The sequence below is a fragment of the Rattus norvegicus genome, chromosome 6 (assembly GCF_036323735.1).
Source record: "Rattus norvegicus strain BN/NHsdMcwi chromosome 6, GRCr8, whole genome shotgun sequence".
Lineage (NCBI taxonomy): Eukaryota > Metazoa > Chordata > Mammalia > Rodentia > Muridae > Rattus > Rattus norvegicus.
This window is the reverse complement of record NC_086024.1, coordinates 103,332,401-103,353,476: the sequence shown is the minus strand read 5'-3', so window position 1 is coordinate 103,353,476 and position 21,076 is coordinate 103,332,401. Positions and strand designations below refer to the sequence as shown.

The 21,076-nt window shown below is 37.8% G+C and overlaps 1 protein-coding gene across 1 annotated transcript in view; it reads right to left on the bottom strand.

Moving 5' to 3' along the window:
• Positions 1-21,076, bottom strand: part of Pals1 (protein associated with LIN7 1, MAGUK p55 family member) — a 56,579-nt gene that overhangs the window by 31,067 nt on the left and 4,436 nt on the right. The window contains exons 3-5 of the mRNA NM_001108034.1: positions 8,739-8,947; positions 830-907; positions 329-475 (exon numbers count right to left, since the gene is read on the bottom strand). Coding sequence (NP_001101504.1) covers positions 329-475; positions 830-907; positions 8,739-8,947 — 434 coding nt within the window. The remainder of the gene's footprint in view (positions 1-328; positions 476-829; positions 908-8,738; positions 8,948-21,076) is intronic.

The window sequence follows — 21,076 nt, the reverse complement described above, 5'->3', positions numbered from 1 at the left end:
TAGAGCGCTTGCCTAGCAAGCGTGAGGCCCTAGGTTCGATCCTCAGCTCCAGGAAAAAAAAAAAAAAAAAGAAAATTAGATTTCTCTTCTTGATCTTCAGTAAGTATTTCATAAGTTATTATTTTCATTAAAATGTGAAAATTAAAATGAGAAAAGGTAATGAAATTAGTTTTTCAACCAAGTAAGGCTTTTGAGCAATAGCATATTACAATTAACAAATTAACCCACAAAGAGAAAACTCTCCAGGAACATAATGGGATCTTCAACTCTGTACCATATGAGGTCTTAGCATAGAAAACAATCTTAGATCAGACATGAGAACACTTACCAATGGAATATCCCGAGCCTTTTCTATACGAACTATTTTTACAGTTTCTCCCCCATAATGGCCGATACTTTCATAGACTCTCTCATCTGTTATGGGCTCTAGCTGCATTTCCTGCTCAGCAACCTTATCATGGGCCAGTAAAAGTGCCTGTTTCAAAGAAACCCACAGTGCTTCAAGTGAGAACATGACTTATTTTTGTATAGTTTTCTCATGCACCGAGTATTAAAATCAAGTCCATAAGGGCCTAAAACAGCACAAATATGTAAGGGACTTTTGATCAGTTTTTAAAAATAAGCTATTTAAAAACATAATTTGTAAAGTTTTACATATGGAATTGTATAACCCAGCAATAATTACTTTGCAGAGAGGGTTACAAACTACATGACTAGGTCTCTTCCAACTCTAGGAGACTGTAATTAAAAAAACAAAACAAAACAACAAAAACAAAACAAAACAAAAAACCGAATATTAGAAACAAACAATATTCTGTCCTTTTTCTACCTGAATATGTGGAGCATTTAACAAAGCAGTTAATTCTTGTCCTTCCTTCTGATGGACTGGCTTTAAGACAGTTTGTACCTAAAGAAATAAAAAAAATTTTTTTCTTAGTTTATAGCAATTAGCAGCAGCATCTATGCAGGAGAATATTTTTAAGTGATAATAAAATGGCAAAACCACTTAAAGAAAAACACTAAAGAAACATAAGAAAAAAAATCTTTTCTCAGAGATCTTTCAATCTTATTATAGATAAAAATAAACATACTTCAAATATCATGGTAGTTACAACTGCAAATGAACCATTTCAATTTTTAAAGTTTCTCCTAACATAGCATGAAATCCACTTTAATAATTACATGACAGAAGATCTGTTCCACCTATAGTTATCATGCTGTTTTAGAGATTTAAATGCTATGTTTCAAGAACTACATTAAAAATCGGAGATGAGGGTTGGAGAGGTGGCTCAGAGGTTAAGAGCACTGACTGTTCTTCCAGAGGTCCTGAGTTCAATTCCCAGCAACCACATGGTGGCTCACAACCATCTGTAACGGGATCTGATGCCCTCTTCTGGTATGTCTGAAGACCGCTATAGTGTTCTTATGTATAATAAATAAATAAATAAATCTTTTTAAAAAATCTCAGATGAAAATTTAAAGTTACAGATTCACAAGATAACTGTAGCAGTGCTGGACACTGTTTTCTTAGGATAAATCCCGCAGTTCTGATACGGTTTTCAGGTCCAGTCTTTCGTCATATGCAGGCTGGCCCCCATCATGTAAAGCTCTTCAAAGGCTGACCAGATGACCTCAATGTGGGTCTGCACTTGTGATCTTTCTTTCCTAACATTGCTGGATGGCTTAACTATCTTAACCACAGTGTTGTTTTTTTCCTGGCCTTTTTTTTTTTTTTTTTTTTTTTTTTTTACTTTTCTATTTTTCGGAGCTGGGGACTAAACCCAGGGCCTTGCGCTTGCTAGGCAAGCGCTCTACCACTGAGCTAAATCCCCAACCCCTTTCCTGGCCTTTTTAAAGAACCAGCTATTAATGTCATGATTATCTATTCTTCCTATTAAGAAATTTAAGTACTCTTTTCCATTCCCTTGGTTTCTAACTAATGGACTAAAAATTAAGCCCACTTATTTGCAGTTTTCAATCTTCTACCAATGAATATTGAGGCAGCTATGTTCCTCTGCACACTGCTTTCTCCCAGATTATCCTCTTTATGCCTCGTTTTTGCCTTTGTACCTCCAAATCCCAATTCCAAAATGGTCCACTGCAATAAAGTAAATAACAAAACCAAAACTGTGACTATTAATGGAAGTATAAGAGTAACCAATGATTTAAACAGGAATTCTATATCCTTTATGGTTACTTTATTAGCAATTCTGCAATTAAACCTTTACAGTTTTATTGGTAAAACGAGGACCAATTTTAACCACAATGGGCATACCAAAGCAATGATAAGGGCTGAAGAAAGGCTCCACAGTTTAGAGCTCTTGCTGTTCTTTTTTTTTTTTCTTTTTTTAATTTTATTAACTTGAATATTTCTTATATACATTTCGAGTGTTATTCCCTTTCCCGGTTTCCGGGTAAACATCCCCCTAATCCCTCCCCCTCCCCTTCGTTATGGGTGTTCCCCTCCCCATCCTCCCCCCATTGCCGCCCTCCCCCCAACAGTCTAGTTCACTGGGGGTTCAGTCTTAGCAGGACCCAGGGCTTCCCCTTCCACTGGTGCTCTTACTAGGATATTCATTGCTACCTATGAGGTCAGAGTCCAGGGTCAGTCCATGTATAGTCTTTAGGTAGTGGCTTAGTCCCTGGAAGCTCTGGTTGCTTGGCATTGTTGTACATATGGGGTCTCGAGCCCCTTCAAGCTCTTCCAGTTCTTTCTCTGATTCCTTCAACGGGGGTCCTATTCTCAGTTCAGTGGTTTGCTGCTGGCATTCGCCTCTGTATTTGCTGTATTCTGGCTGTGTCTCTCAGGAGCGATCTACATCCGGCTCCTGTCGGCCTGCACTTCTTTGCTTCATCCATCTTGTCTAATTGGATGGCTGTATATGTATGGGCCACATGTGGGGCAGGCTCTGAATGGGTGTTCCTTCTGTGTCTGTTTTAATCTTTGCCTCTCTATTCCCTGCCAAGGGTATTCTTGTTCCCCTTTTAAAGAAGGAGTGAAGCATTCACATTTTGATCATCCGTCTTGAGTTTCTTTTGTTCTAGGCTCTTGCCGTTCTTATAAAAAAGATTGAGGTTTAATTCCCAGAGCCCACTGCAGGTAGCTCACGACCACCTGTAACTCCAATTCTAGGGGATCTGATTTCTTCTTCTGGTTCCCATAACCACGTGTGCACACACCCACCCACAAATATAAAATATTAGAAAACCAAAACAAACCAAAACAGGACAGTGCAGGGTGTGGTGATATATTCCTTTAATCCTCTCATTGCATAGGCAGGAGGATCTCTGTGAGTTCTAGATAAGCCAGGGCTAACCAGTGAAACACTTTAATAAACAAAGCATAGTGCTGAGACCACGGTCCTCTAGTTTTAGTACCAGAAACTATAGGTAAGTAAATGCTGATTTTTAAAGACACTGCTTTCCTTTTGAAACTTTATGAAAACTACTCAAAGTTAATTTGAAATCTATAGTCCCTGACCAAATACTTTGTTACTGCTGGAGAAAGCAACTCTCAGAGGGGAAGACAGGTTTGAATTAAAAACAAAACAACAGGGGTTGGGGATTTAGCTCAGTGGTAGAGCGCTTGCCTAGGAAGCGCAAGGCCCTGGGTTCGGTCCCCAGCTCCGGAAAAAAAAAAAAAAAAAAAACAACAACAATGACAACAACAAACAAACCCAAGACTTTATAAAAGCTACAATCAGGTCAATAATATTTTAGGTACTTTTTTCTGTTTATACTTTTAAGTCAGTTCCTAAGCATCTCTGATAAATACCCATTTCTGTACCAGCCAACACAGATGCTGTCTATGCTGGTGCCAGTGCACACCACTCGCAGGCCAAGGGAGCTGAAAGACTGTCCTTATATGTTACCTGCCCCTCCCACTGCCCAATGAAAACAGATCTGACCACGTATTTCATTAAAAACAAGAAATGGTCAATGACCACACAAAAAAATAGTGTCAGCAATCATGGTGGAAAGGAAAATTAAAACAAGACACCCCCACACCACATATCTGAGAGTCAGTAGCCAGAGAGCTGACAAGATGGTTCAGTAGGTAAAGGCACTTGCCACCAGCCTGATAACAACCCCAGCTCATTTCCCAGAATCCACACAGTTGAGGGAGGGACCTGACTCTTCTAAGTTTTTTTCTGCCCTCCACACTCACACCACACACAGCATGTACATGCTCACATGCACACAGTCTGCAATAAACAAATGTAAAAACAATTAAAAATGGATCAGTAATAGGAAACAACCAATGTCTCACAATAGATATAAACAACTAAACACACTGACACACCGTGGACTCAGAAAGCATCACAACCTGGGACTGGGACTTAGAGGACTGGTCACGTGTCCATTATTTGTGAAGTGTTTGGTTTAATTTGATACATGCACAGAAGAGATGAACCTTAAGACTAGACTGAGCAGAGGAAATCAAGACACTGCCATGGTTTGAATGTGAAATGTCCCCACAGGCTCATGTTGGAACATCTGATCCTCCAGGTGGTGCTGTTAGCTTTGCAAGGCTAAAGCTGTAGGGCCCAACTTGAGGAAGTGGGCTGCTGATAGCTTACGTGTGTGTGTGTGTGTGTGTGTGTGTGTGTGTGTGTGTGTGTGTGTGTGTGTGTGTGTGTTTGTGTGTGTGTGTGTGTGCGCGCGCGCGCGCCATGGCTAGAACTTTGTTTCCAGCACTCTTTCTGTCTCCTGACTGCCAAAGCAATGTAGCCTGCTGCCCACATTCCTCTGCCACAAGGAGCTGTCCTAGTGCCATGCCTTCACAGCCAGAATAAACTATGTCCTCCCAAAACTGTGAGCCCAAACAAATCCTGCCCTTTCAAGTTGCTTCTTGTCAGGTATTTAGCCACACTGGCAAGAAAGATAACTGATGCAGACACAAAGAGTAAATATTGCCTATTTATTTGACATGTTCATAAATGGCAAATTAGTAAAACAGAAACCAGGTTTGCAGATGACAAAAGGGGCTAAAGAAGAGGTGGTCACTCTCTTCAGGACCGTAAGTGAGCTTTGTGGGTGGAGGATAGTTTAGAAACTTGACAGTGGAAGGTAGACCTCATAGGTGCATATACAGATATTTACACTATGCCAATAACAAAACCTATTTTTAATAATTGCAAACTGTATCTTAATAAAGCTGGATACTCTACGTATATAACTATTCCTTAGTATCACGCAGAATTAGTTACAAGGACTCTTGTTTCATACCCAAAGCTAAGGTCACTTAAGTCTCTTTTACCAAAGGGCAGAGCATTTGCATGTAACTAACATACCTATCCATCCATATACTTTAACATTTTCTCTCCTTTACCTAACGTGTAACAGCTGTACAGTCTTGTTTAGGGAATAACAAGGAGGAAAAGTCTGTGCTCAGTAGAGATTTGGATTCTTTTAGCAAACCCCTGAGTCTGAGGCTATGAAGTAGAATGATACTGAGGAACAATTATACTTCATGTTGTTTGCTTTTGTACAGGGCTTGGGACTGAATCCAGAGCCTCACAAATGTTAAGCAAGAACTCAGGCACCGAGCTCCGTCCTTATCCCTGGGGAGTCTATCTCTTACACCTTTTACCAAAATGAAATCACATTGTTCAAACTGTTTTATCAAAGTACTGTATAACTTTTGATTTGCTATTTCAACTGTAAAACAGAAATATGACCACTGTCATTGTCGCCTGTCTCAGTCATCTACAGGATCAAGTCTAAGCTCCTTGACACTAAATATCAGCTGATTCTTCTTTCCCAGCCCTCACATTATTCATGTCTACGGGCTCCACCACTAAACCATGCTCTGCACATATGCCATACTGTCTCCCTCAATCACTGTACTTATGCTACCACAATGTCTGTCTGTCAGTCTGTCTGCCAGTCTCTCACACACACGTATTTTGAAATTAAAAAATATCAAATTCTATTTCTTGACATGTTGGTTTACATTTTACTCATATGTTTTTAGATAAGCAAAAGTTTATTTAATGAAATTCAAGTTATAAACCCTTTCTTTAAAAAAAAGTATAATAATCACAAAATTTGCTTGTTTATTAATGCTTAGATTGTCAAAGATTTAATCTGGATCTTAATTTGAAGTTTTCAAAGGCTTTATTACTCATCTTTTAGTAGTAAATGTTTGAGATTTTCTTCACATTATTTTGGCAGTACTAGGAATGGAATCCAGAGCCCTTGATCAATGAGTGCCATCCCAGTCCTTAAATGACACATATCTAAGTATTTAATTTTTAATATATTTATTTCCTCTGTATGTGTTTAATTGCATGTGGGTACATATATGCCAGAGCATGCATGTGACCCGAGGACAAATTTCAGGAGTTGAGTCTTTCTTTCAACTGTGTTCCAGAGATCAAACTCAGGCTATCAGGCTTGGTGGAAAGTGTCTTTACTGCTGAGCCGTCTCACCAGCCCTTAACTTACATTTTCAGCTATAAAAGCAAGGAACACTTCTTAATGTTTCCCTAAATTTGCTAAGATTTCTCACTTATATTCATTTCCACTTAAAAGTGGCATGAGTAGGGACTGGAAGATGGCTCAGTGTCAACAGCACCACTGCTCTCAGAGAAGACTGTACTTTGGTTCCCAGAACCCATGTCAGACAGCCACACTACTCCAGCTGCTGGGGACTGATTCTCTTTTCTGACCTCCACGAGTATCTGCAAACATGTATGTGTGCATACACAAATACACATAAATAAAATTAAAAAAAATAAATCTTAAAGATACAACTAAAAAGCATGAGACAACTTCTTGTATGTATGTCCATATGTTTGTTTCTGAAATGCAGTTTCACTCTATATGATTCCAGGCTGGTCTGAAATAAAGTACGAAGCCCATTCATGGCTTTGGGTTGATTCCCTTTTGATCCTCCTGCTTTTACTTCCTTAGTGCTAAGATTGCAAATGTCTACTATTATTCCCAGAAAGTCTTTTATTTAATTATTTTTGTGGTGCCAAGGACTTATTTTATCCAGGGCTTTGTGGTACTACACAAATGCTTTATCAAATAAGCTACATCCTCAGCCAAATTTCTTCTAAATAAAACTGCCTGGTGGTAGTGCACCCCTTCCATTTCAGCACTCAGGAAGCAGATCTCTGCATTCAAGGCTGATCTGGTCAAAGTAATGCTATTTTAATCTGTGTTTTGTTTTTTTTTAAAGTAATTTTCAGGAAAGCCATTTAAATAACCTTTAAGTAAATAAAAAAAAAGTTAAAGAAATGGATTTTTTAATTTAGTTTTTTAAATTAAAAATAAAACCCTGAAAAATTGTATTCCTCATTGCTAGGGATTGAACCTATGGCCACATATATGGTTAACAATGAAAAGAACACCACACAACTAATTTCAACAGTGAAGAGTGAGCTCCAAAGCCATGAGTTGGAGGCTCAGGCCTTTAATCCCTGCACTGGGAGGCAGAGGCAGGTGGGTCTCTGAGTTTGAGGCCAGCCTGATCTACAGAGTGGGTTCCAGGAGAGTCAGGGATACACAGAGTACACCAGTTCTTGAGACTCTGGTAGATGGCCAGTTTCCTTTCTAAAAACATGTTCAGAGGTCACTCTGCCCTGGGCAACACTAGATTGCTCTGTGACACCGTGAAGCCTTTGCCAATTCGGGCACTTCAAGGAAAACATCTCTGTTAGGGACACTGTGCTCAAATAAAAACATATCTTCTAATCTAATGCATCATCTGTAGCTCTTGGAAATTGTACTCTCTCTAAGCCCCTTTTCTATCTTGTATGTGGATTCAATGAAATATATTTATTTGATAAGTTTCAGAGTTATTTTTGTAAGATTAAAGTAACATGAAATTCTGTAACAATGACAATATATGTCCCCAAATCTGAGCTTGTAATGCTTTAAAACCTTCAACTTGAAAGATGTTTGCAGATATATTAAACACTGAACATCAACTAGAATCTGAACCTGGAATTTAAAAGTAACATGTTAACAAGAAGAAACTTTTATACAACAGTAAAATTGCATAATCTGGGCTGGGGAGATGGCTTAGTGGTTAAGAGCACAGGCTCCTAGAGGACCTGAGTCCGACTGCCAGCACCTATACTGCGGTAAACAACTACTTGTAACTCTAGTCACAGGAGGCAGGCAACCTCTTCTGGCCTCTATGAGCATTGCATTCATGAGGTGTACAGACATACATGCTGGCAAAACTCATATATCCATACAAAATAATAAAAATTAATAATCTGCAACATTTATACAATTTTCATAAGAAAATCCCTAAACTATCAACAGATAATATATCTTAAAATAATCCCTGACTATTAGAGATTATTATTTTACATGCGTTTATAATGCATAGCAGTTAACTTAATCAAACCATACTAGATGCATTAAAATTGAAACATTGGGATTGAGGATTTAGCTCAGTGGTAGAGCTCTTGCCTAGCAAGTGCAAGGCCCTGGGTTCGGTCCTCAGCTCCAAAAAAAAAAAAAAAAAAAAAAAAAAAAACGAAACATTGGTTATTATCTATACTTATTTTACATACAAAATTAACTCTGCATAACCAGTCATTAGCTAGGTCACAAATATTCTCATATGCATGCAACAGCTTTTTCTCACTTGCCATTACAGTGTATTACGGTGACTGTTATCAATGACTTCAAACAATAATCACATCAGTTTTTGCAACAGTCCACTTTTGTGACTAACTGCTTTGCAGATGCCAACAAGATGTTTAGACACGTACCTCTTGTACAAGGTCTTGTACATTGGCGATAAGAGGAAACGGAGGGCTGGCCTTGTTCATGTGCACTGTGACAGCATTGTGTATCTTGAATGCATTCTGAAAATCTCTATTTTGTACAAGCTGTAAAAGCAGTGAAATATCCTCCTGGCTCTGAGAATCAACCAAAGTGTGCTGGATATGTTTAAGTGAAGAGAACAAGTCTTCAACTTCTAGTAAGAGAAGAAAAGTTATACCAAAATTAACTGTTTTGGTTTAAATTTGATATAAGATAAATTTTTTTGAACAAGCAAAAAAATATTTTTAGGGAAAAAAGTTCACATTTTTTAAGTGTTATTTTACCAACATTTTATAAAACTCTTAAAGCTATAAACAGAATAACTTGCATTTAAAAAAAGCATTTTAATTAGAAAAATATATTCTTACTATAAAAATGAGAGAATACAAAATTAAAGTTAAGAATACCAATCCCATTATCTAGAAACATTTTCTCCCCTTAGCATCTTTTTTCATTAACAGTACACTTTTTTTTAAAAACGATTTATTTATTTATGTCTATGAGTACACTGTAGCTGTCTCCAGACACACCAGAAGAGGGCATCAGATCCTATTACAGATGGTTGTGAGCCACCATGTGGTTGCTGGGAATTGAGCTCAGGACCTCTGGAAGAGCAGTCACTGCTCTTAACTGCTGAGCCATCTCTCCAGCCCCAATGATACATTTTTTTTTTTTTTTGGTTCTTTTTTTCGGAGCTGGGGACTGAACCCAGGGCCTTGCGCTTCCTAGGCAAGCGCTCTACCACTGAGCTAAATCCCCAACCCCCCAATGATACATTTTAATTACTTTCCACATTCCTATTGTTAAAAGAACATTACAAGTAATGGGTCCGTCATATTTTACATGGCTAATGCACACCTGATAATAATCATTAAAGTCCAACATTTAGGATGTTTCCATTTTAACTATAAGCAATAATAAATATTTCAGCATAAAATTATTTATATTATTGCTGAATATAAATTTGTAGACTATAAGCAATAATAAATATTTTAGCATAAAATTATATTATTGCTGAATATAAATTTGTATATTGTTTTAGCATTATCAGAAACAGGTACTAAAGAGATGGCTTAGTGGTTAAGAGAATTGGCTGCTCTTTCTGAGGACCTAGGTTTGATTCCTAAGCACCCACATTACTGTAACTACCTGTAACTCCAGTTCCAGGGGATCCAACACTCTACTGGCCTCAACAGGCACCAGGCTTATATATGGTGTACAGACATACACACAGGCAAAATACATATAAAATAAATGAAAAAAATTAAATTCCTAGAAATTACTTAAGATTTGACATTTTAAAAGCCACTTGTTTTTAGAGTTTTTGCTAATTTATATTGCATTAATAATACTACCAATATTCAATATTACTTGCAAAGCATTGATTTTAGGGACAATGAAGTGTATTGTGCATACGACTAAAACCTAGGATTTCTGCTGCTGTGATAATAACTTGAGGAAAGGGTTTGTTTCACCCAACACTTCCAGAGAACAGTCTGTCACTGAGGGAGGTCAGGATATAAGTGCAAGCAGGATAGGAACCTGGAGGGAGGAACAGAGGCAGAAGTCATGGAGAAACAGTATTTACAGACTTCTTGTTCCCTATGGCTTGCTCAGCCTGCTTTCTTATACCCTGGAGGACCAATAGCACAGGAATGGCGCCACTCAGTGGGCTGGGCCCACCAACATCAGTCACTACTTAAGAAAACTGTATGGCAGACTTGCCTACTGATCAGTCTTACAGAGGATTTTCTCAATCGTGGTTCCTCCTTCTCAAAATAACCAGCTTTACTGACTTGATGACACAAACAAGCCAGCACAACCAACTACTTAGCTGTCCACAAAACTAATGTGTGTCTCCTAAAAATGTCCCCATCTGTGTGCGTGCGTGCGTGCGTGCGTGTGTGTGTGTGTGTGTGTGTGTGCGCGCGCCTATCAGGATGCACACAGCACGTACGTTGTTTCTGAAAATGATTAGGCCCAAATGAGTAAGAACCATTAGTAGTTTCTCCCCTGCTCCCCAACATGGTTGTGTGTGTGAGGGTTACACAGAGAAATTTCGTCTCAAAAAAAAACACAAAACAAAACAACAAAAGGATATGTAATTTAAGACTCTACCAAATTATTAACTTTAAAGTATCTTTCAAGCAATACAGGAAAGCATTTAAGTAACTTAAAAGAAAACTTATGAAATCTACAAAGCAGTTAAGATAATGGTTCACAATATTAAGAGAATAACAGATACTCCCCAAAGTGGAGGGAGTCTTATTAAAATGTTAGTAACTATTAAAAGAAGCTCAGGGCAGTAGTCTGGGAAATAAGAAAAGTGAGGAGTATCAGGCCTCACAGCTGACTGAAACCAGTAAGCAACCTCTGTCAAGAAGGTTCTCAGAGTTTCTTCAACTTCAGGGAGAAGGAAGTTATTTTAAGATAAAAACGTTGCTGGAAGACTTCTGTACACCAAACCTACTTAACAATGACAGACTAATTAATAGATTTTAAAAAATTATTTATATTTTAATCTATTTGTTATAAATAACTACTGGTATTACTTTGTTGAGGTTTGGTCTGTTGCTATGTTAAAAACTGTAATGCTAAAAACTGGCCCCCAAGGTCTGGGTGCTCCAGGGATGAGGAAATCCTCAAGTACACCAAGTGATGCTATGTAATCTTGTCTCTTAAATTAAACTGTTGGTTAAATAAAGATGCCTACAGTCTTTAGCTGGGCAGAAGAGAGGTAAGTGGGGCTTCAGTTCCTGGGCTTGGGGTCTGAGGCAGGACCACTAGGAGGAGAGAGAAGGTGGAGAGAGGAAGACACCATGAGATAAGGGATCATGAGAATTGACCACAAGGGTTGGCCAGCTGGAGTAACATTGGCCCAGTCAGAAGAACATGGCAAGTCATATCTTGGTGTTATTTACAGAGAAGTTGACAAAAATAGCCATAGAGAGTTGATATTTGTCCAGCTCTGGTGCTTTTTAAGGCTTATTATAAATATAAATATAAAAGTTTTATGTCTTTTATCTGGGAATTGAACAATCAAAGGTGGGGTAGAAATCCCCAATTAATATTAACTATTTACTAATTACTTCCTACTATGTAGCTTTTCCGAGTTTTAAAAAGGCCAATCTAACCATACAGTGACACTGATAATTTTTGTACTTTACTACTAATTACTCATTAGAATAAATTCCTAGGGTAAGATTACTGACTGATTGCAGAAGTATTTAAAAGACTTTGGTACACGTTGACAAAGTGCCTCCCAGATTTATAGCAACTTATACTGTTACAAGCAATGACTGTGAGTGCCTACTTTGAAACATACCAAATTAAGGTTTAGTGATCTATTACTCTCTGGTGAACACATTTTTACAAAGCATGACCATCTATTTCTTTTTTCAATTAGTTTATCTTTAGTCTTAAGTGGAACATACTAAACACAATTTCATTTTAAGTTAGAACAACAGCTTTTAATCAAAAGTATCTATAAAAATAACTGAGGTGGAGGGTAGAGAGATGGTCCATAGTACAAACTGTTTGCTGTACAAGCATGAGGACCAAGGTTCTAGTCCCAGAACCCACCACTTATCTGGACCTGTGGTGTAGAGACAGGGGTACCCAGGCTCTGCTGGCTACCTAGACTAGTTGACTTGGCAGTCTCTGGGTTTAGTCAGGACCCTGCTTCATTAAAATGAAGTGAAGAGCACTGAAGAAGACACTGGAAGTCAACCTCTGTGCATACAAATGAAGAGACATTTACATCCCACCACCCTCTCCCCCAAGAAGAAATTGCTAAGGAAACTTTTAAAAGTTGTATGTTTGGTGACACACATCTTTAGTCCCCGCACTCTGGGGGCAGAAGGCAGGTAGATCTCTGAGTTCCAGGCCAGCTTAGTCTACAGAGTGTGTTTCAGAATATCCAGAGCCATATAATAGAGACTTTGTCTCAAAAACAAATAAGATACAGGAAAAGAAATTTTGTAATTATTAAAGAGAGATGGTAGTTTTCAAATTTGAAGAAATTGATGGGCTTTTTCTGTTGATAGAATTGGAAATAAGAAATTTAGGTTCAAAGAAAGGTCACATCTGGCCAGTCTGCCCATATTAATTCTAAGGCTGTTAAGACCATGTGGCAATTTAAGACTCAGAGGGAAAAATCAGCCTGAAGCTGCCTTTCACTTGGGGGGACTTGAGAACATGGTAAGATCCACAGGTACCGGCAGCCAGAGAATAATAATAATTCTCTGAAATTTAGACGAGGCTCATGATGTGAGACCTATGCAAACAAAAGTAGCAGCTGGAGAACTTTGTGGTTAAGAGTACCAAATGTTTTTCCAGGACTTGGGTTCATTTCCCAGCTCATAACTATCTCCAAGAACAGTTCCAGAGAATCAGATGCCCTTTTCTAGCCTCTGAGGGAACAAGGCACATTATGGTGCATAGGCATACATGAAGGCAAAATACCCACACATAATAAAATAAATGGAAAAGAATGAAATTAGTGAGAAACATGAGAACTATACTTGCCCATAAATTTCAACTAGGTTTAAGACCAATTTAAACTTCTTCTAAATAGTGTTTTTTACACCCATACTTAAGTCTATCATTCTGGCTTTTCTTTAATCAGCAAAAGCTTTTCATCAAAACTCCAAGTGCACTGTGTTAATCAATTTCACTGTACTAAGTGAGCCCATTTGCACTGAAGCTCTGCTTTATACTTAGGGATTACCAACCATTTTTGAAGCACATGAATAGTTGGCTGAATTACATATAGTTATTGCCCTTCCTGAACAGTCTGATACAGTGTATAGTTTATATGTATTATTTAATTTAATCATCATTAAAACCTTGAGAAATGTTTCTCTCTGTGTGTCTGTTTATTTATATATATTTTGAAACAGGGTGTCTTATAGCCCAGGCTGGCCTGGAATCCACTAAGTAACTGAGGGAAATCTTGAAGTCTTGATCCTGTTATCTCCACTTACTGAAGCTGGGAGGAGTGCAGAACGTGCTTGCTGTTTTGGAAAGCATGAAGACAGTATGCAGGGTTTCACACATGCTAGCTAGCAATCCACCAACCTTCTCAGACCTTGAGAAACTTTTCTAAACTAAATGAAGACCAACAAGAACAAATACATAAAGACATGTTAAACTTATACAGCTGGAGAAAAATGACCCGTGGTTACACTAAAATCATGAATAAATGACATCAGGATGAGGTCCACTTCATTTTCTTTTTGCCACACCAGGACTGGGGTGTGGCGGGGCTGGGGTTCAGGGCTTGACTGTCTGCATGGTATTACCTATCTGTTTTAGAAAGGCTACTTCGAGCTGTGGTTTCTGCCCAATACATCAATACATAATTTTTTTTATTGAACTTTAGAGGAATGCATGCACTATGGCGATATCACTGTCTAGCCTTAGGACACAGTATACTTGCCTTCCAACTCACCCTCCAAATGCTACTTTCACAATACTGCTGCATTTTATTTGTTATTTTAGACAAGAATCTTATTTTTAAATACTTTCTCAGAGTATTTCATTGAAAGTCATAATAGTAGGTAGAATATGAAAGATTTAAGCAAAGTAAACCAGAGCTGGAATCTTGTGAACAGCAAATCTTCCTGAGAAATGTAAAGGATTTCTGAGAGCAGTGCACTGCTATGAGCAACAAAGCCATGCAGCAGAATCGGCAGGTGTGAAGTAAGGATAAACCCCACAGTGCTGTCCCGACGGAACTAACAGGGAAAGCCTTCAGACAGCACTCTCAGGAAGGAAAGCTGCCCGAGTACTGCTGATGCACAAGTAAAACAGGCTAAGTTACCAGTCACGTAGAAGAGTTTTCAGCACATCATCAGATACACACAGCACAAGAAGATACAAACTAAATCATCGTGAGTTGTGGTACTTTACAGAAAATGTGAAATACCAAATGATATAAGCCTTCTTGTTGAAACTAGTATAAATAAGTTGATCACTTTAAAGGACATCTAAAATTATGACACATTTGCTTTTAATAATTTTGTCACATAGAAGGTAAGATATATATATATATAGTTTTAAAATATGATAAATAAAATTAGTTCATTACTTTCTCATTCTTTTACTAATGAACATGAGAAAGGGTTGTTTTTCTGAAATTAAGGATGTCATAATACGTTATACTACTGGCTTTGGTAATAAATTCCACGGGGGTCACAAGCCTCCTATAAAGCAGCTCTTCATGTCTAGATTAAATTCCTCACTGCTACAATTTGGTTAGTTCCTCCTTACTTGATTTCAGTGGAAAATATATTAAATTCCCAGTATCTTATCTAACATTTTATATGACTTAAATGATGATTACATATGCTAACAGAAATCAAATACACTGGCTTTGGGATATATATAACAATAACAACAATAAAAAACCATTCATGCAAGTCCTTAAATTCACCTCCTAACATTTTTTCCCAGTCTTGGCTTGCACCTAAGAATAAAATATAAAATAAAGACTATAAAATAGGCAATAGGATCATGCATGAGGGTACAACCTTATATTTCTAGATTTCAGAGGTAGGAGGCAGGAGCACAGAAGGCCAGCATGGTCTATATAGGGAGTGAATTCCAGGCCAGTATGAGCTTCATAAGGAGACTTCACAAAACAAACAAACAAACAAACAAACGCAGGTAATAAGAAGCAGGAATCTATTTTCAAATATTTAAGACTCTGAACCATCTGAAGCATTTTAAATTGTTTATTTTTGTTTGTGAACGTCTTCTCTGTATGCTATGTACACATCTGTGATAGTGCTTGTGGAAGCCAGAGGCATCAGACTGCCCTGAAGCTGGAGTCACAGGCGTGAGGGTACTGGGAACTCAGTGTGCTTCCTTTGCTCTCTCAGCATCAAGATCCCCAGGGATGACACCAAAAGCCTTGCTCGCTCTACGCTGATGTGAAATACTCTTTCTAAATAAAGAAGATAGAATTCAGGTCTTTGAATTTTGGTTTTTAGTGGACTAGGTCAGTATGAATTTGCTTAAAATTATGAGAAACTTAAGACATATCCTGAAAAATAATTAATCATTAATAAGTTAAGCTAAATTAAAACAAAACCCTAAGAGATGGGATTTTTAACATAATAATCAGTGCTTGCCTAGTATGTGCCAGACTTTGGTTAACCTAATAACAGTGCAACAAAGCTTCCAAATGCAAATGTACCACTTATTCACATACAGTTTTCCATTTGGACCTCACAAAAACCTGAATACTGAGGGTCAGAAAAATAAATAACTTGTCCAAAGTCAGTAATAACTGATAATAAAATTTGCTTAAAATCGAGTATGGGCATGAGTTTTGTCTACAATACGCACACATTAGAAGTCATTAAAGGTCAGGAGAGGACATCAGGTCCCCAAGAAATGGGGTTACAGGTTGCTTTGAAACCTTACACTCACTGTAGGCCCTCTGCAAGAGTAGTAAATGCTCTTAACCACTGTGCCATCTCTCCTGCTCTATCAAGCATTTAACACATCATAAAAGGAAGAAGCAAATCATTGCAAGAGGGAAAAAAGTTACAAATTATTATCATTCAATAAAGTAGAGTCAAATTTCAGGTATGCACATTTTTTATTTATTGAAATTGAATGATGTAGCACTTATAGTAAAATTATGTTGAAGAACCAAAATTTATAGAGTATGCACATAATCCAATGAACTGTTAAATATTCAGGGATGCTCTAATTTTAGCAATCTCGCTCAGAAACTTCTCAAATGGCCTCAACACTTCAAACTATTTTCAGTCAGTTAATCACTTCATTTGTAGAAGGAAACAACAAATATCAAGAAGAAATGGCTAGTGGTTTGTTTAGAAGTACCTAGAACAGGTTAAACATTTGACAATAAAAGTTAACTTCAGAAGGAAGCTAACGTAAAACAGAATCACTGGCCCTGAAGTCTTGCTGACTTTAAAGAAACTTTATTTTTAAAAGTTTATGACAGTAAGACAAAACTGTAGTATATCTCATGATACCAAGTCAGTTTATGTTAGAAATCTGAGATTTGTTACTTTATTTCATTCTTTATTCACCCCTATTTTCTTTGCTTTTATCTTTTATTTTCTTCACATTTAAATATCTGGTATTCAACAGGAGGCTTTAATTACAAAATTCAAGAGTTCCTACATAACTATCAAGCAGCATGCTGTGTGTGTGTGTGTGTGTGTGTGTGTGTGTGTATGTGTGTGTGCGTGCGCGCATCCTATCAATTACACAGTCACACACAACAGAAAGCAGCTTCTCTAGCTTCTTCCCTTTATTCTGCTTAGTTCTTCACAACCCTGGCCCCAAATTATATAACTGTTAATACAAAACAAACAAAAGCTGAAATACATAGCCTAGAAATACCTGAGAATTACATGTTCTATCTCTTTCTACTCTAACCTACACTTTTTTTTTCCAGGATTTCTTTTATAAAATAGTTTACTTTGATGATAAATGAGAACAAAACAATTTTATTTTTAATAAAGCAAGGTTTTGAATGTACATCAATTTTAAGGAAATCTTAATTAAAATTCTTACAACTTATGTATTTAAGAATTCTGGCTGCTTTTGAACAAAATTCAATTTATCCCTTCTCAGTATTTTTGGTATCATTCCACTTTACTGAACCTTTATTATACATTGTCAAATTTACATATACTATAATTAAAAATAATCTTAAGGAATGCTGTCTACTCACAGATAAATGATGTGTCGTTTGGAAAATGAAGGTGTCTTCTCAAAGAAATAAATGAGTTGCCCTGCCCTTCTCTCACTTAAAATAACATTGTTGCTTCTGGCTGTGAATAAGGCTGAAGCCATCTCCCATCACGTGTGTATTAATTAAAATACTGACAAGCAGACACATAATTTTAAGGGAGTACTTCTGTTGTGGTCTGATGTGTTAGCAGATTATTAGCAGAGAAAAGTATTTGATTAACAGTATTATACTTCTTTAGAAATATTTTTTACTTCCTGCACAAAATGACGAGTTTAATTATGATTTATTAAATCTTCTAAGAAATAAATTACTAACACCTGCACTATATTTCAATTTAGAAAACAGCCTTAAATTCAAAGGCCACATGAAGGCATTAATGAAGATCATAGTGGGTTATAAATTGGAAGAAATAATAGCTGTCTTTTAAACTTGTAGAAGTGGAATTTATAAGCAGGAACAGAAAAAAGTTTAAATAGCCTGATTTCAAGTAATGCCAATGGACAAACACATTATTCTTAAAAGAATTAAAAAACAGATTAATCCAGGTTAAATGAGGGAGGGGGAAATGGTAAGAAAAGAAGGGTAAGCAAGAAGAAATGGAATGAAACATTTATATTCTAACAAAACCCTTAGGAGGGGAAACACTAAACTTCCTTCATATAAAAGTACTAAATACGAATTTTTACCACTGTAATTATATCTGAGGGTATGCGGCAGGCTTTACTATCTCTGAACACATTGTTGGAATAAACCTTGAACAAACTGTCAGACCCTGGCCAAGGAACTTCCCCTTCTCCTAAGATTAGCTGAAATCCCCCACCCCTAGGCTGAAACTCTAGCCCCTTTCCCCTCACCACCACTGCTTAACTCAGTCACCCACTGTTACCAGCATCCTGATTTAGGGGAGGGGCCAGTGTTTGGGTGCAAGGCAGTTCTGAAAGATAAAATGGCCTTGTCTGGTCTAACAATTCTATGAAGTAGAGACTGTATGTAGCCCCCTAAAGCTGTATTTAACTTCCCATTCCCAATACTCCCCGTCCCCCCTTATAAACCCAGAGTTGGGGTTTATAACCCTCCCCTCTTTGCAGAATACCCCCTGCACACACCAGTTTAGTATGAAACAGTTCTGTCTGCTGAGGTTAGATGGACTGTTTCTGGCATCTGTCTCTTTACACGTCCTAGAAGTCTAACACACATTTTTTATGATTTCTGAAAACAGAAGCAGACATTTTAAATATGCGTTCTACACAAAATTTACCAAAGTAAATGAGATACAATAGAAACTGCTCTATATTTAGAATAAAAAGACTCATGAGAGAACAAACGTAGCGTGTATATGATGCTTATGGGCAAATTAGGGTTGGCCTAAGCCCTAGCAGGTAAGCGAAGTGCAGGCTGGATGTCACTTCCTATTCAGACCTCTATTTGTTGCAGCATGTATCAACTCTAGATGTGTGAATTCAAATCTGACCTCCCAAGTATTAGCTTGATGTCTTAAGCAAGTGATGGGACTAAAATTCAAGTGTTATTTCTTTCGTTGCTTTGTGTGAGACCAGGTCTCAGCATGTTGTCCTGGCTGGTCTGGATCTCACAATCTTCCCACATCAGTTTCCCGGCAGCTAGGGTTACATGTCTGCACGGACACTGTCTTTATCTCTGAAATGGAGACCACAGAGGCTTTCTGAGCAGAATCATTATAGGAATGGGATTTGCTAAGGTACCTAGACTACAGGTTTCAACAGGCACAGGAACAGTAAAATGACAATGATGTAAAAATGTGTTTTATTACATCTAAAATGAAAAAATATTTTACTACATCTAAAAACAGTAACTACAAGAAACAGCACCTAACTTAAAGTGAACACAAATTAACGTATAAAATGAAGTTTCTCAAAATGACTTCTTCGGCTTCTAGCACAGCTCCGTAAAGATCGGTGTGTGCAGGAGTACTGTTCGCTGATTAAATCCTCTGTGTGAGAATATGCATCTGCCATCCCTCAGCAGTCTCATTAGATCCACACTGCCTGCTAACAGAAAGGCTTGAATCTTTAATAAGAATGTTTTTTAACCTTGGATTCTCGTGTTATTTGTACACAGAATGAACTTTGTATATAAATCATATCCTAGGTCCAGGTTTTCAATTTTTGTCATGCAACAGAATTTAGAGATAGTAAATTGATCCTACACAAGCAATTCCTGTTTATCTGACAGTTATTAAAAACTAGGTTTTAAGATGTAGTTATTCTCTTCATTATTATTCAACTTTGTTTTCTAGTAGTTTAATTAAAAAAAATGACTTGGTATAAAACACACTGGCTTGTGGGCATACTTCTGAACACTGACATAGACCCTCCCACAGACTGGAGTGGGCACTGCCGCTCCCAGGCAGGTGGTCCAGGGCTGTATTAAAAACAAGCTGAGCAAGCCACAAAGAGCATGCCGGTGAGTCGCTTTCTTCCATGGCTCCTCCCCTAACTTCTCTCAATCATGGACTACGATCAGCACATGTAAGCTAAATAAATCCTTTTTCTCCAAGTCAGTTTCAGTTACTGTGTTTATCACAGCAAAAGAAAGCAACTTAGGACAGAGTGTGGTACCAGAAGCTGGTATTACTGTGACAGACCTGACCACATTACTTGGTCAAGAGAGCTGTGAAAACTGGAACCTATGGCTGGAAAAGTCATTGAGTGCTTAGGGCTTAACAGGCTGTTCTGTGGCAGACTGGAAGAGAAAATGCTGAGGGAAAGGTAAACAAGGGAGGACTGGCATGTAAAGAGAATGTTGAGAATCTCTCAAATACTTTATCAGGATGTTCTGATGATAGTTCCAAATTAAGAGTCTGTGGTTTCTGGTTGCTGAATCAGCAGTGATTCCTGAGACCGGGATCACCAAAACGTTTGGTGTAAGAAGACAATCGACTTGTTGGCTAAGGTTGAAAAATCAGCTGTGACTAACAAGAGACCAGTAGCACCAAAGTGAGATTTTTCTGGCAACTATTTCAAGGGGAACACAATGAAACTGTGGTCCCAGCGAAGGCTACATCTCAAGCTGGAAGCTGAAATCAACAATGTATAAATGTCCTGCTTGGTAAGTGATTTTTTTTTGAAACAGAGGGTAAGAAGACCAATGCTTACAGAATGTGGATGGAGAAACCTTTTCTTCCTCCTCCTCCTCTTCTTCTTCTTTTATAAAAGATTTATTTATGTATAGGAGTGCACTGTAGCTGTCTTCAGACACACCAGAAGAGGGCAACAGATCCCATTACAGATGGTTGTAAGATAGTTGCTGGGAATTGAACTCAGGACCTTTAGAAGAGCAGCCAGTGCTCTTAACCTCACATTTCAAGATTGAAGAAGTCGTGGAGAGACCTGGAACCATGTGGCAGGATTGAAATCCTTGAAGAGACTCGGAGAAGCCACTGGTGTGAAGACCCCAGAATACTGAGAGGTGCCAACCAGTACCATGGGGTAACTACCAAGGCCAGCTGCACTTGTAGAGTGGGACCAAGTTGAGCTTATGAGACAAGATATATGTTTTGCAAAT